General features: G+C 34.6%; 2 protein-coding genes across 3 annotated transcripts; both read right to left on the bottom strand.

Moving 5' to 3' along the window:
• Positions 1-1,630: 1,630 nt before the first annotated feature.
• Positions 1,631-6,682, bottom strand: LOC129888534 (acid beta-fructofuranosidase 2, vacuolar). Its single transcript, XM_055963495.1, has 7 exons — positions 6,258-6,682; positions 5,904-5,912; positions 4,326-5,182; positions 3,440-3,601; positions 3,112-3,347; positions 2,352-2,439; positions 1,631-1,944 (listed from the first exon to the last, which is right to left on the bottom strand). Exons 1-7 carry the CDS (start codon positions 6,679-6,681, stop codon positions 1,759-1,761), a joined length of 1,962 nt encoding a protein of 653 aa, XP_055819470.1. The 5' UTR covers position 6,682; the 3' UTR covers positions 1,631-1,758.
• A 1,200-nt stretch (positions 6,683-7,882) lies between these two features.
• On the bottom strand, positions 7,883-14,453 carry LOC129889891 (uncharacterized). Of its 2 annotated transcripts, none has more exons than XM_055965360.1 (13): positions 14,275-14,453; positions 14,083-14,197; positions 13,892-13,970; positions 13,712-13,787; positions 13,395-13,478; positions 13,204-13,308; positions 11,387-11,467; positions 11,177-11,241; positions 10,484-10,553; positions 10,325-10,402; positions 9,718-9,815; positions 9,491-9,635; positions 7,883-8,295 (listed from the first exon to the last, which is right to left on the bottom strand). In XM_055965360.1, the coding sequence occupies exons 1-13, from the start codon at positions 14,332-14,334 to the stop codon at positions 8,149-8,151; spliced, it is 1,203 nt and encodes a 400-aa protein (XP_055821335.1). In that variant the 5' UTR covers positions 14,335-14,453; the 3' UTR covers positions 7,883-8,148. The 2 variants fall into 2 exon arrangements, with proteins under 2 accessions (XP_055821335.1, XP_055821336.1); XM_055965361.1 differs by having other exon boundaries at positions 9,491-9,626; positions 14,275-14,431.
• Positions 14,454-14,932: the final 479 nt, after the last annotated feature.

The following is a 14,932-nucleotide window of genomic DNA, read 5'->3' as shown; positions in this document are numbered from 1 at the left end:
GTGGTAGTTCGTAAGGGAAAAGCTCCGGCACAGTGATTTGGAGCCCGCGTGTTTTGCCTACAGGTAGGCTACGGTTTTACCTTTCTTTAGATTGAGTTGGAATATGTGAAAGCATGTTGAAATATTTGGAATTTGGGTTGGGTAGTTTGATTGTATATTTTAGGTGTTAAAAATCATGTTTTAGGCTTGTTATCGATTTTTTTGGATATTTAGAAGCATATGTATCTTGTCATTATTTGTTAGTATTATAAGGAGAGTTGAATGAGCATGTTGTTGATACTGTGGAGTATGTTGTACTTAGTATACGATGTAAACTTGCTTTAGATGTCCCGATGTCGCTTCGGTGGACTTAGATCCTTGTAGAATGGTGTAGCGGGCTAGTGTCTGGTAGTTTGGCCTTAGCTAGGCGTTACCCTTGCTCTTAAAAATACCTTCATCCATAACTCGGTATAAAACATGACTTTTCTGATGCGTCAGCAATACTAGATTTCGTGATCGTTGACTTTGGCTCCGGTTCCACCTTTGGCGGCATATCGATTGACTTATTGGAAAGAAGATTCTTGGTACTGTTATTGTTTAGTTGGAAAGGGGAATATTCGTCACCATAGGATTATCTGTGAGCATTTGGATTATCTATGAGCATCTGGGTATCAAGTTCCGGCCTCCGTTCTGAATTATCGGGGAGCATCCGGATACTCAATCTCGACCTCTACCGGCTTTCTAGTATGACGAGCATCCGGACATCCAGTCTCAGCCTCGACCACACTTATGTATTATGGCAAGCATCTGGGTACCCAGTCCCGGCCTTGGCCACTTTGAACATTCGGGTGAGCATCTGGGTCCCAATCCTGACCTCGACCCCTAAGTCATCACTAGATCGATTGACTTTTGGAGATCCTGGGTTTGAAAATGATATAGTACTTCGGCTCCTAATATCGCAGATTCTTGGTTCCTAACCTTGGTAGTTGTAACTATTCTGTGTACTCGGAGGGCTTATGGGGGTTTGTCCGGGTTTTTATCTAACTTGCGCACGAGTGTCCCGGCTGGACTTATGGGGGCCCAGTTGGGTATAGTTAGCTGTTGCTCTCATAGGTAGTACTTTTCCCCCCTTTTTATGCTTATGTTGACTCCTATTTAGGCTATTCCTCTTTTTCATATTGTATTTACCATTTCTGCTCAGTCGGCCTATGATGCCTACTGGGTACCTGTTGTCTTGGTACTCATACTATACTCTGCATCTACTTTCGTGATGCAGGACCAAGCACCAGCTACCGCCGTGGATAGATCGAGCCTATTGCAGTCAGCTTCGGAGACTAGGGTGAGCACTTGGCGTTTTTGGATCATTCTTGTCTCCTTCAGTATGGATGACCCGTCTTTTGCCTTTTGAGACTAGTCAGTTGTTATATATATTTTCGGTCCACTTTCGGGACTTGTACTCATCTTTTATTTCTGCTTATATAATGTTTTGGTTTACTTCTGCTTATTCTGTCTGCCTATCTTTATAATTCGTCACTCTTATTTAGTTTCTGCCCTCAAACCCATTACTTGAAGTTCTGGATTGACGGGTTGGCTTACCTACTGGTGAGTTATAGTAGGTGTCATCATGACCTAAGGAATTAGATCGTGACAGAAAATTGGGAAAGATGAAATTACAATAAAAAGAAGAAAAAATAAATAACTAAAAGAATGGCACAAAATACATGGTGGAAAATCAAAAATTAAGAAATGAAATCTTGGAACATTATTAATTAATTAAATTTAAGTAGATTGTATATTTGCAGAATTCATTTGCCAAATCTTTATTGTAGCAGTAATGCTAATATCTGTAGCATTATTGAACAAATAGAGCTTAGCATTTTCATATATTGCCTTTGTCGGATATACCCTTGACGTAATTGATGTCCTTCCACCTTGTGCAAAACTTTCTATTATCGAATGATCCACCTGTTAATTACCCCATTAAGTAATTGATTCTTAGTAAAATAATTAATTATAAGCACAAAAATTAATTAATCAAGAATTTGGGACAAGCAATTAAGAGTAGGAAAAAGAGGCAGATATACCTATGCACTTTGCGATTTAACATAGATATATTCTCGTTAAAAAAATGGTGTATAAATATCATTGTCTTCTAACAAATTAAATGGTGCATATATACTTACCTTTTTCATTAAAATATACACCATTAATTTTGTGTTAGATGACCAAGGCATATATACTATTTGTTTAAGGGTATAATACATCACTTTTTAACGAAGGATATATCTTCTCTAAATCTCAAAGTTAAAGGATATATTAACCCCTTTGGCCTTAAGAAAAATAATCAAGATAAAAAGAAAAATTAATATTACCAGTGTTCTTAGAGAAAGTTTTTCTCCTTGGAGAACTGGAACTGTGCTGCCATAGATTAGTTTCCGAACATCTGTTGCTTCAGATGACCTATAAATATAGCAAGTAAAGATTAGAATCACCAACAAGGGTTGGGATGGAGTGGTAAGTACTCATTCATCCTTAATCAAGAGGTCTTTGGTTCAAGCCCCCTTGGGTACGGAGTTGCCTTTGTTAGGGAGCGTTTTTACCCCCTAATGTGGGACTTTCTGGCGCGAATCCGCATTTAGTCGGGCTCCAATGTGGGTATCGGACACCGGGTGGGTAACAAAAAAAAAGATTAGAATCACCATTATCCTACTTAACACTAATTCATCCGTCTCAGCTATTAACATTTTACAACTTATGTTCTTAAACGAAATTTTTCATCGATTTTTTCTTTTTGAGACAAGTGTTTAATATATAATCATCTTTTTATTTCTCTTGCAAATCATGAACCTTTTAGACCAAACTGAAAAATCTTATGAAAAAATATTATATCAATGTCTAAAAATTCATAGATGTTATACAATAATCTAATGTTTGTAACCACAAGGACTATATATGCATAACTTTTTACAAAATGGACAAAATTGAAATGATGATATAGGAAAAAGAGTTATTTGAGTAAATCACATCATAAAATTGTACGATTATAAAAGCTCGTAAAATAAGAAGTTCAAGTTAAATTATGATGATATTTTTTTAGATTATGCTGCAAGAGGGAGAGAAAATTAGTAGTACCTTGTGAGATCATTGCAAAAAAATGTGTTGAAATTGCCAGTAGCCTCTTTAGCAATGTAGAAATAAATTGGAGTTTGTTCTGATAATCCATTATCTGTTAAAACCAATAAACCAAATGGTCCTAATGCACCACGTTCAGCAGATCCACCACTGTTTCTACAATTATATGTAGCATTACTTCCATCTATTCTCTTCAACACCTTTGGGTCTATTTCAAATTCAGCCATTATGTCCAACTGTAACAATAATTACAATTCAGCGATATTACTATGTATATTTTATGCAATCAGTATATATAAGTTAAATTCGATCAACAAAATATACCAACCTGAGTGGCAGAACCAACTTCTAATGGGATAACTGAGCCTGGCTTAACAACAACCTTGTTGAATTCCTTGTTATTTGATCTCAAATTTTCAACCTCAGCCACTGGCCATGTAATTATGTTGCTTCCAGTCTTCTTATCATACTTTAAAGTCCTTGGAATTGACTGTTTTTGAAAGAAAATAAAAATAAAAATCACACGTTACCAACTGTTCAATCAATTAAATCACAACTGCATAATTCCTACATGTTATGTCCCATTCAGGCATTTGTAAAAGTTGTCATAAAGGTTTGTTTTTCATTCCTTCGTTGATTAATCTATCACTCAATCACAGATTGCTCTATCATTGTCTTATTTTTGATTATTTGATCACACTCAAAATTATTTATCTACTTATCATATTTTTACCTATGCTCGATAATTTTGTAGCAATTTTCTTTAGATGTTTTATAGGAAAAGAAGGAACACACTACGTGGATTTCATTTTCTTCGATCTTCTCTTTGATTGTTTTTTTATGAAATCGCACCGAAGAACTAGTGTCTTCTATTTAAGAATTGCTCCATATATCCATTTGTAGGACTTGAAATTTTTTGACTCATAAGCCTGTAGTATCTAAAGATAAATGGCTATAGGGAGGGTTTTACAATTAACTAAGAAGGCAATAACTTAGGTTTAGTAAAGAATCATTTTTTAATTTTTTTTTGCAGCTTATGATGAACCTTTTTTATCTCAGTCTAAAGATCTCTTTTTAAAGCAAACTGGATATCTTATAAAATATTTAGACGACATGTCTAATATTTTATCAGTCTTATAATCTATATTTGTACAACTTTTAACACTAATGAAAAAATCTAAATGATAGGCCAAAAAAGGGACAATGAAATTTACCTGAAGTGAGGCCCAACCCTTGCAAATATCAGCAGCTTCACTATCACTTTCTGTAATCCAAGCCCAAAGAATTCTTCTCTTTTTCTCTTGGTCATAAAATGTTTTTGATGCATAAAAATTTCCATAATCATATCTTAGCCCAATACCAACATCAATTGTGGGATTATCAGGTATCCATTTTCCAGCCACAGCATCATATGTTCCAAGGGCATAATAGTCATTTCGATCATCATCAAGACTGGACTTCAAAACATGTTTCACTGCAGGCCCATTTTCTGATGTATCAAGTCCATTTTCGCCAATTTTAGAAACTGGATAAAAGTCCACACACTCCCACATGCCCGTACCCGGTACACCATGGAGGACACCCTCCAATAATTCAAAATTCTTAAAATCAATTGTGTCATAGACCAATGAGATTCCGGTTCTATTAACCTTTGAACCAATAGTAATTCGCCATTTGCCTTCTGGTGTGGTCCACGCGGTCGTTGGGTCACGAAAGTCCTTCTGGGCAATCCCGGGTGGTGGTACCAGAACCGGGTTGCCCTCATACTTGATCCATTTTCTTAAAAGAGGATCCGATGGATCGGCCGGGTATGCAAGATTTTGAACTTGGACTGATTCGTTGGTCGACCCAGTATATAACATTATGAGTTTACCGTCAGGTAGAAAGGTAGCTGATCCGGTCCAAACACCATTAATGTCATACCATTGATCCGCTACCATAGCCACTGGCAGATGTTGCCAGTGAATTAGGTCTCTTGAGACTGCATGGCCCCATACAATGTTTCCCCATACAGCTGCCTCTGAATTGTATTGGTAGAACAAATGGTACCATCCTTTATAATATAATGGGCCTAAAAAGATTTTTTGAAATCGGAGTTAGAACAACATTATAAATACTAAAGGAGAAAAAGTAGAAAAAATCATATTTTAAAAAAATTTAAATGGGTTATAACATTTGGTTTCATGAAATATTATTTGAGATTACATTTATGTATTTGTTGATTCTTCAATTCGTTATTTCAACTTCAAAGTCAAAATAGAGAATTTAAATATTTGACATCTTATATAAAGAGTAGTAACTTTATATAAATATTCCAACTCAACTCGAAAGAACTAATGAACGGCCTTTACATTTTCTGTAGAACTTTTTATTTTAAAAATGTATCAATAAACTAAGGTCATATATAATTAAATAAGTTATCTACCTTTGGTTGAAGAAAAAAAAGATTTTGTGGATCAAAACAAGCAAAGGTTAAATGGACAGACATGATAGAAGTTTGTATTTGCTCCTAGAAAATACACATGCAATTGTCTAAAGATAATTGTTTTCGTTATGTTGATAAAATTTGTCTACTTAAAAATTAGTATTACTATTGTATTCTAAACAGATCATGATTTTGTCAATAATTTTTAATATATCAAAATACGAATAACAATAACATACTCAATGAAATCCACAAGTGAGGTTTGAGAAGGGTGGAATATACAAATGGATTTTATCACTAACTCATGGAAATAGATAAACTATTTTTGAACAAAACATGAATGAGTAGTAGTGAAATATGGACTTACCATTGGGATCTGAGGAACAAAATCAAGCAATTTGGTGATCAACGTAATTCCAGCCAAAGAATCCAATACATGCCAACATAAAAACAAATCATTAATATTCACCTCAAGAAATAATATTGTCCTGTAATTCTTTAAAAATTAAGACATAAAACTTAAAATCCATGGGCATATAATGTAATGTTGATAATCAATATGTAAAATTGAATCAAAGGGATTTCTACTTCAAACAAGCATTCAAATTTCTGCCTCATTTCAATTAAAAGGGATCATAAAAAAATAGATCGATTCATTATTTAAAATAATCTAGTTATCAATATAACAATATTTTTTATTGAAAAAAAAAAGATTACTAACCATTCATCCAATTCTTCTTAGGTTGAAAATGGAAGGACGTTCTTTGCCAAGCCAATATATTTTTGGTCCACGGAAACGGCCGTGCACCCAAAAATTGTCCACGTGATTTGGCAGAGACGCCTTCCGCCTTCCCACGAGCCAACGTCCTCATGTTGGTCAACGGCATTAGATTCGAACCAAGCATATTGCACACTGTTTCTTGCAGTCCCGAATCTACGTCATCGATATCTTCGTAATTCCCGTATTTCACCGCAACGAAAAATAAAAAAAATGCCACCAAACCTGTTAATATCATGAACGTCATTTTTTTGGGTCTCCGCCATGTTGCAGCCACCGGAGAATTACCGGAGTGGTTGTTGTCCGACTCCGGTAATTGAGTGTACGGAACACCGTTGTTAATTTCCTCAGAATTAGAGATCAACATTTTTTAGTTTTATTTTTGCTGATGGACAATATTCTACTTTTGATGACCTTTTATAGCACTACAAAAATATTTATTTTCTTTTTTTTAATTTTTCAATCCTCTTCTTACATTGGGATCAAGCAGATCTCCACATTGTAAAATAATACTAAAAAATAGGATTCAATTGCATCTTCTACTAATGAAATTGGGCCAAGTGTACAATAAAAACATCCTGGAACAACAAAATAAATATCAGAAAAAAGCATGTGCTTGACCACATGCAATGAGTTGCAACAAGGTTCCATAGGCTAATGTTAATAATGTTGTTTTGTCTGATGGATCATATCTTGAAATTAATCATACTTGTGTGTGTATTAGCCTGTAGGAGAGATGAAAAAATAAACAGGAAAATTTCAATACATTGAATTGATTAGTAATTCTAATGTGAGTGTCCATGCTTCCACATGAAATCAATTTGGAATTACTTGTCAAATGCACATGGTGACAATGAGAATTTTCACGTCTTTCACATGCGTTTACTGCCATAAAATTGGATCCACATTGATTTGGTGTTTGGCTCTTATTTTAGATTAATATTCCAGTAGATGATAATCATTTTAATATTATGTTTTTTCCCATTTTTTATGATTTTTTTTACTCATGAGATTCATACTAAATTCATAAAATAGATATGATTAACTCGATTAATAGATTTGTGACTGCATTGGTAATATGCCAACAATGTCCAGGTTCAAATTTCACCCTAAACAAAATCCGCGATCAATCTGCTTTCTTACACTGCTTCTATTTTTATTATATGTTATTCTTTTTCTCTCGATTAAATTTTAGATTTAGAAAAATCATTTGGTCTTCCTGTTATTATGACAAATCCATATGGACTTCTAGTAATATTATATGAATTATGATAATAGTTTGATAATAAACATTATGGGAACTGTAGATGGATTATGGGAGTTGAAGCTTGTGATTGTGGTTACAGTTTCATTCTTGCACTTGTAGTGTTGTTGGATTTAGATTTCATCAAGGTCTTTCTCCAATTTCATCCTTTCAAAAAAAAAAAAAAATTAGAAAAATCATCTAGTTAATTTGTGCAACCTGATTGATTTGATCTAGTGAAAATAAAAAATTTACCTATTTCTCTTGGTCAACTACATGAAGTATCACATCTTCGCCCTTTAATATAAGCATAAACCAATGAATGTATGCAAAGGCCAAAGCTATTAAACTTCAAAATAGTACTTGGCGGCTATTCAAACAATATAGGAAGGAGAAACAAGAAAGAAACCCCAAAAGCTAGATGAGTTTTTAAAAATTCTTTTTATTACATAAGGGAGTCAGTGAAGACGCTGGAAGGACAGTGAGAATTAAACCCACATATTGTGTATGAAACTCTCACTTAAGCCTTGAGGCTAGGTGGGTTCAAGACTCCGAGTCCAAGGTTCATCGTGCTGTTGCATGATGCGTTTTTCATACATTTGGTGGTGGCCATATCTTGCCAAACAATTCTTCAACCCGCTTAGCCTGATTAATATAGCCATCCATTCCAATAGTGAGGAGCTCCACCGATGCAGGACCCATAGCTGACGAAAAGCTATACTGATCCCACTTTTGAAGCTGAAATAGAATAGCATATCAGCTACTGAAGATCATATCATGATTGTATTCAAATTAATTTACTTTGAAACGGATTGTATTCAAACTAAATTGTACTGAGAATTTAGAATTTCTTAGAAGTTGCAGAGAAGAAGCAGATACAACTTCAAATAAAACAATGTTAAGAGCCCAAAATATTTTATGAGGAGAAACATTCCTCCTCCTCAACCTTACTGTTTTTCTTTTAAACTATAGGACAATAGAGTTATGTTTGGTAACCTCTCCTTGGTAACTACAATATTTGCCTCCCCAACCAAAGCATCATTTTCCTATACGCACTAAGGTCCTTTCATAGTGCCTACTTGCTGTAAGAGGAAGACATACAGTCTCACCCTTTTAGGGCTAATATTGAAGATTGTAGGTATCTGATGGCGATCAATAGAGCTACCCTCACACATTTGGAGGGAGAAGAATCAGTGTGCAGATTTCTTAGCAAATGAAGGACATAAGCATGAGGAAGATATAATCTGGGAAGCACCACTCAAAGAAATGGAGTTCTTTCTCCTTGCTGATTCCACCCATGTTGCTTTTGAAAGATTTTAAGTACTTTATTTAGTTTTTTTTTCCACTGTACTAAAAAAACTAAGGCCCTTTCTTGCCCCTTGCCCGAATCCCGACATCTCTCGCACCCAACTTCTTCTTTCTCTTCCTCCTCTTCTTCTCACCTATCTTGACTTAATTGTCCTTCAAATCTCAATATCACTTTCTTTCCATGTTTTCCTTATTATATAAATAGGATGGTACCAAACACATTTGTAAGTTTTAAATTCCAATATTCCCATTTTAGTCTTAACGACACTCACTTGTAAGAACATGTCATGTTTAAACCACAAGATTCAAATTTAGTAAGACACCTTCATATTAGACTATAAGGTTCCAAATTTTTTTTTTATATTCAAACTCCATGCACAGCCAAACTAGACACATAAAAAGATAAAATTAAACGGATGGAGTAATTATTAAATTTCACAGGCAGTGCAGAGTCAAAGACCATTCTGCAGCTTATTTCTCTTTGGGAGACAACCTCAACAAATTTCATAACATGATTTATATCAGATCCATTTGTTTTCCCGTCAAATAGTGTCCCATAATTTCCTTTGTCAATTGGAAATAGATTCATAAGAATAAAAGATACGGGATGGATTTGAGACCAAACCTCATCTTGAGTGAAATTGAAGGCAGCGGCTGATTGTGGGGATAACCTTCGTGTAAATGAGTACTTCTCATCAGGTAGGGTCACAGATTCTTTAAGAGATTGCAATACCTTCAATGGGGTAATAATGTAATCCACCCTGAAGTTGCTAACAAAGTTATAAGAACCACATATGGACCAGATCAGAACCAAAAAATACATTTACAATTTCGAAGTACAGTCAAAATTACCCCAAAAGGTTGAAGACGTCCTGCTTGTTCCGTACTGCTGCAGCCATCAGCTTTGTTTTGTGCCCATACTTGTGGATGTAGTTATAAGCTTTTGTTACCTGAAAAGGTGCAAAGAACACTCAGCACTTCAGTGATTTGGCTGCAAGATGTCCAGGGAAAAGTCATACAAGGAAAGGCTCATAATATCGCAGTTCCAGGATTGTTGTTCAAAGATGGCAGAAAAATATTTCCAAAGACAACTTGGGACAATAACATCAAAAATACAATGGATCAATACAAACAAAATCCAAGGAAGCATTCAAATATCCCTGAGGAGCGAAATAGAGAGATATCTTGCAATTAGGTAACAACTCCAGGTTGAAAAAGTAGCTTACATATTTCAGGAGCTTGGGTTCTAAAGTTGCTATGGTACATGAACATACATGACCATATTTTGTGATGGTTACGAGCTCCTAGATTTTTTCTATTCATATGCTATTCTCAAACCAGATTCGAAAACTAGTCAAATTTGGTAAAAGCGTCCAAGCCCCCTGTATTACTTAAAGTCGAGAGGAATGATCTAATTCATTTGGGGAAAAAATAAGAAGCAACAGGTGGTAAAACTGACCAAAGCCAACCCTGGGTCTTCTCCTCTTCTAAGAGCACTATCAATTTCAGAGTCACCAGTGTGATTGCGAGACCAATCCTGAAAATAGCGATAAATATTATGCCAACAGAGTTAAGGAAATCCAAACAACATAACTTCTTATAAGATAAAAGAATTTACCCTCAGGCGACCAACAAAAATCTGAATGACAGAAGCACCAGCTTGAGCAGCAGCAGCAGCTTGACAAAAGCTGAGAAGTCATGACAGAAGTTTCTTATTGATTTAGACTAGAAAAGCAAATTCCAAGCACTCGCCTACATAATATATTGCATGTTGACTTTGAATGGATGACAAATCATTTAATATTTATGTCTATATTACAGAAAGAATAAGGGAGCAGTATATCAAAACAACATATCTGGTAAAGCTTAGGCATGCATCAGCACTAACCAATTTTCCTTTTTCTCATGTAAGCTCAAGATCACAATAAAGTGTATGTTACATGAACCAGAAACAACGTGGAAAACAACAAATTTTAAGGAGTTTGTCTAAAAAACAAAGCTAAATAACTGGAAGACTATATAGAGAAAACATGAGAATTATCTCAATTCACAGTTTTATAGGATGAATGACCTGAACAAACCATCATCAATAATGAATTAAATGACATGCTAACAAAGGACTACGCACAATGCAAACCAAAAATAAATTAATAAATATAGGTTTTCATTGTCCATAAAGAATAACGTACGGTCTAATTTGATAAACATGCTATCGAAGGAGGAGGTGGCAGGGGAAGAAAGTGCTGAAAAATTAGAGCCATACACAGAATATGACATGAGCTCTTGTCAATCTGTTTGTGAAAGTTTATACCTGTAAACAAAAGTCAAATGTGTCTGTATACCCTCAGCTTCCAGCACCCTTGATGCCTCAATTCCCTAAAAGAAAGATAAAACACTGACAAATGAGAAAGGATAACTCTTCAGAAGAATCATAATTCAGAACTTTCTGAGACACAGTTGGATTCAACATGAGTTTTTCTACATCAGACTGAAACAATTATAATTGCCTAATGGAACTCACTTGCCAAGTTGCTGGAATTTTGAACAGCAATCGTTCTGGAGGCACTTCAATTTCGGTATAGGCTTTCAAAAGTTCATGCACCTGGAAAGTTAAGTTGAAACCGCTCAAATATTAACCAAAAAATTAAAATATAAATAAAACATGCCACAAGAAAGATAAAGAATGTGATATGGTGGTAACAGGATGTGATTTTACATTTCAAAAACATGAAATGACATTTTTATAGCATGCTAAACCATTTAGACGTAGAAAAAAATTTCCCCACAAACGAGCATGTATATGCAGCCATTGGGTGATTCTGATCTCTTGGTATTTTAAGATTAAAACTTCAAGCTGAGATTAAAGCTGAATAAGAGTGGCTCTTATTCTAATTTTTCTGAAAATTTGGTTGATTTTTATTGAAAAGGAAGCTTTTTCACAACTCTTGAATATATCCGCGAGAAAAAAAAGACGTTCAGAAGCACATTTTCCTTAAGAAAAAAGAATATTGCAAAGGTCAACTTTATTTAGGACCCATTTATATCAAACACAACAAAACTTGAACTACTATCTATAACTGTGCTCAAATTAAAAGAGGGAACTTAAAATCGATAGTTTGATACATTTACTGGATAAAAAAAATATAAAAATAAAAATAAGACGACACTTGTACTGTGACAGAGAGAAAACTACACTTGGATTTAGTATATTTTACTACTTCCCACTAACAAGGAAAGTTCTAAGCTAAAAAGAGGAAAAAAAGAGCTATACATATTTCTCAAACAACCACCAAGTTGCAGGTCATCAAGCAATAAAATGATTGATTCAAATTTGCATGTTTACCGTCTATTTACCGGATGTTCCAAGCACTCATATACCAGTAAAAAGTAGAATAAAATCCTTCCACCATCACACAAACAAATGCTGGCACATCAATGGGCTAGAGAAAGTATACTTACCAATTTCTAAACCATCAAATATTATAGATATAAATAATTAAATAGATCAAAGTCTGAGAAGAAAGTTGTTGATTCTCTATCAATGACTAAGTCGAACAAACTGGAACCAATGGGCCATCTCATGGCTAGCAAATTTTCCAACAAGTAATGCTTTTCATTATTTTTCCAGCTACTGTAAAGCCCACCCTGTACACAAAGCCCATCTAACAAGCAGCCCAATAGTGATTTCTCCCACGTTTTCTCCCTTGATGACATGTATCCTCAACCTTATAGTTGAAGCTGGAGGATCCTTGCCATTTCTTTCATTAATTTAGTTTCAAACAAGTCCTTTTCTTCAACTTCACAATTTTATGCTCGTAGAACCCAAAATAAAACTGAGAGCTTCTTTTGAAAAAAAAATCCCCCAATATCTAAGTTATTAGCCTGTCAACAAATATCAGAAACTGAAATTTTGGTCAAGAGACTTATGAATGTATATTTCGTTGTATTATGGTACAGACAAAAGGAACACTAATATGAACTGTTATAATTACATACTATGCGAAATTTATACAAAACTCTCATTATTTAATTGACTATTGAAGAGGTCAATGCCAGTGAAAGGACTAGGCCCCCTAAACAGATGAATCGTAATGCAGAGGCGGAGCCAAAATTTATACTTGATGGGTTCACCCTTATATATTCTTAGTACTGAACTCATTGGACTTTTGATATCATGTGCTTAGAATTTAGAATTTGTTGAAATCTTAGTGGTTTTTTCACATATATATCATTGTTCTGCATAGGAAATATTAGGTTCAGTTGAACCCATTGAACCTAGATTCCATCAGCCCCTCCTAATGAATACTGAATTGCTGATACTGATTTTCACACTACTACCTTTCGCACAATGCCATGTGTGTCGTATGCGAGGCGAGCATCCACTTCAGTTGAAACTCGACCAGGCACAAGCTTTGCTAGATCACCACCAACGTTTGCTAAAGCCTATTATCACAACGAGCAATAGTTAAAATAATCATTGACTACAAAGAAACTATAGTACACTTAGCTAACACTATAAAGGCACCAACCTTGTTGAAGAAACAAGACATCTGAAGATCAGAACTCTCCAATCCATAACACTCGGAATCTGCTAAAGCTCTGTCTACGGCACTCTACATCCAATATATGCACTTCGATCAGCACAACATCAAATCAAATTAGCATCTATTCGGATCATATTCTTAATGAACCATTGCCTAGTTCTTCCTTAGATAATCAAAAAGGTGTACATCCATATAGTATACAAATTTTTCACTGTCTTTGCATGATATCTACTTGATTTATAAGTATAAAAAAAGTTGTATACTTAAGAGTATTTCTAATAGTTACTACTCTTAATAATTACCTTAAATTTTGTATCAGGAAGACCGCATATGCCTAAGAGCAGAGAAGAGCTTACAGTAGCAGCCGTTGGAGGAAATCTATAAATCCAAAAAAAACAAATAAATAAACACATCAAAATGAAAATCGCTCAAATAAGACGACACAAATCAAATCAAATCAAATCAAAAACCACACTACTAACTTCTCGAAATCATCGAAAATGACTGTATCTGGAACGATCTCACTATGACTTGCTACAGCATCCAATTCAGTACTCAAACCTAAAATCATAACAAAATATTCACCGATTTCACTCATCTATCATCCAATCAACACAATTTTACTGAAAAATTCACAATTTTTTATTATACATATCGAAAAACCACACAGTACCGGTATCGAGAGAAGAAGAGAAGCCAGTGGAAGCTCGAATTGGAGGAAACGATCGACGAGGCTTGAAAATCAAATTTGACTTCCCGAAATTAACTGCATTTCTCAGCTTTCTGTCCTGTTCGATTACATATACAAATCATTGAACATTCAAATATGCACATTACACACAGAGGGAGAGAGAAAGAGAGATACCTGAAGAACTGAGGAAGATGAGAGAGAGGAGTATAGCGGAGCATGCAAAGAGGATGGCATTTTCAACTTAGATTGGGGAAGGAAGTGAATCAATCCAAGCTTTATATATATTGAAATGGCGGATGTCCAAATGGAGAAAATCTGAGGATGTACAACTCTTTATGCGCAACGTATAGTTCAATATGCACTAGTCTCGGTACAACGAAATGGATAAAGCCATAAAGAAAATACTAATAACTTCAGAATTCTAATGTGAATTTTAGGATTAAAAGAATAAAAAAAGTTAGTTTGAGAATTTAGTTAAAATATAAAGGATATAAAAGTAATTTCTATGGTCAAAGAAAATGACTTTAAGCAATTTGAAAAAAAAAGTTAGAAATCCTAACTTTTCAGCATTAGGCAAACACGTCCAAAAGCTAAAAATGGGCTTTAAGTTGGTTTTGACCAACTTAAAGCCAATCCAAACGGCTCCTAATTGATTTCTTGGTGGTTAAAACTGTCTAATTTATTTAGTTATTAAATATTAATAACCGATTAGTAAATTAATCAAATTGAGATATAAAATAAATGAGGGGTCTATCCGCCTTCATTGAAACAATCATTTGTCACATTCAAAAGTTTTATATTACAACCTAGTGTAGTATGATTATCGTAGCAT

The sequence above is a fragment of the Solanum dulcamara genome, chromosome 5 (genome assembly GCF_947179165.1).
Source record: "Solanum dulcamara chromosome 5, daSolDulc1.2, whole genome shotgun sequence".
Classification (NCBI taxonomy): Eukaryota; Viridiplantae; Streptophyta; class Magnoliopsida; order Solanales; family Solanaceae; genus Solanum; species Solanum dulcamara.
This window is presented reverse-complemented; position numbering and strand designations above follow the sequence as displayed.

Coding starts and splice junctions, on each gene's coding strand:
- LOC129888534 (XM_055963495.1), bottom strand. CDS start 6,681: ATGTTGATCTCTAATTCTGAGGAAATTAACAACGGTGTTCCGTACACT. Junction 3,348..3,439: donor AAGTTGGTTCTGCCACTCAG/GTTGGTATATTT, acceptor TTATTGTTACAG/TTGGACATAATGGCTGAATT. Junction 2,440..3,111: donor TTTTGCAATGATCTCACAAG/GTACTACTAATT, acceptor CTATATTTATAG/GTCATCTGAAGCAACAGATG.
- LOC129889891 (XM_055965360.1), bottom strand. CDS start 14,334: ATGCCATCCTCTTTGCATGCTCCGCTATACTCCTCTCTCTCATCTTCC. Junction 10,554..11,176: donor CATTTGACTTTTGTTTACAG/GTATAAACTTTC, acceptor ATGACTTCTCAG/CTTTTGTCAAGCTGCTGCTG. Junction 8,296..9,490: donor TCAATTTCACTCAAGATGAG/GTTTGGTCTCAA, acceptor ATTCTATTTCAG/CTTCAAAAGTGGGATCAGTA.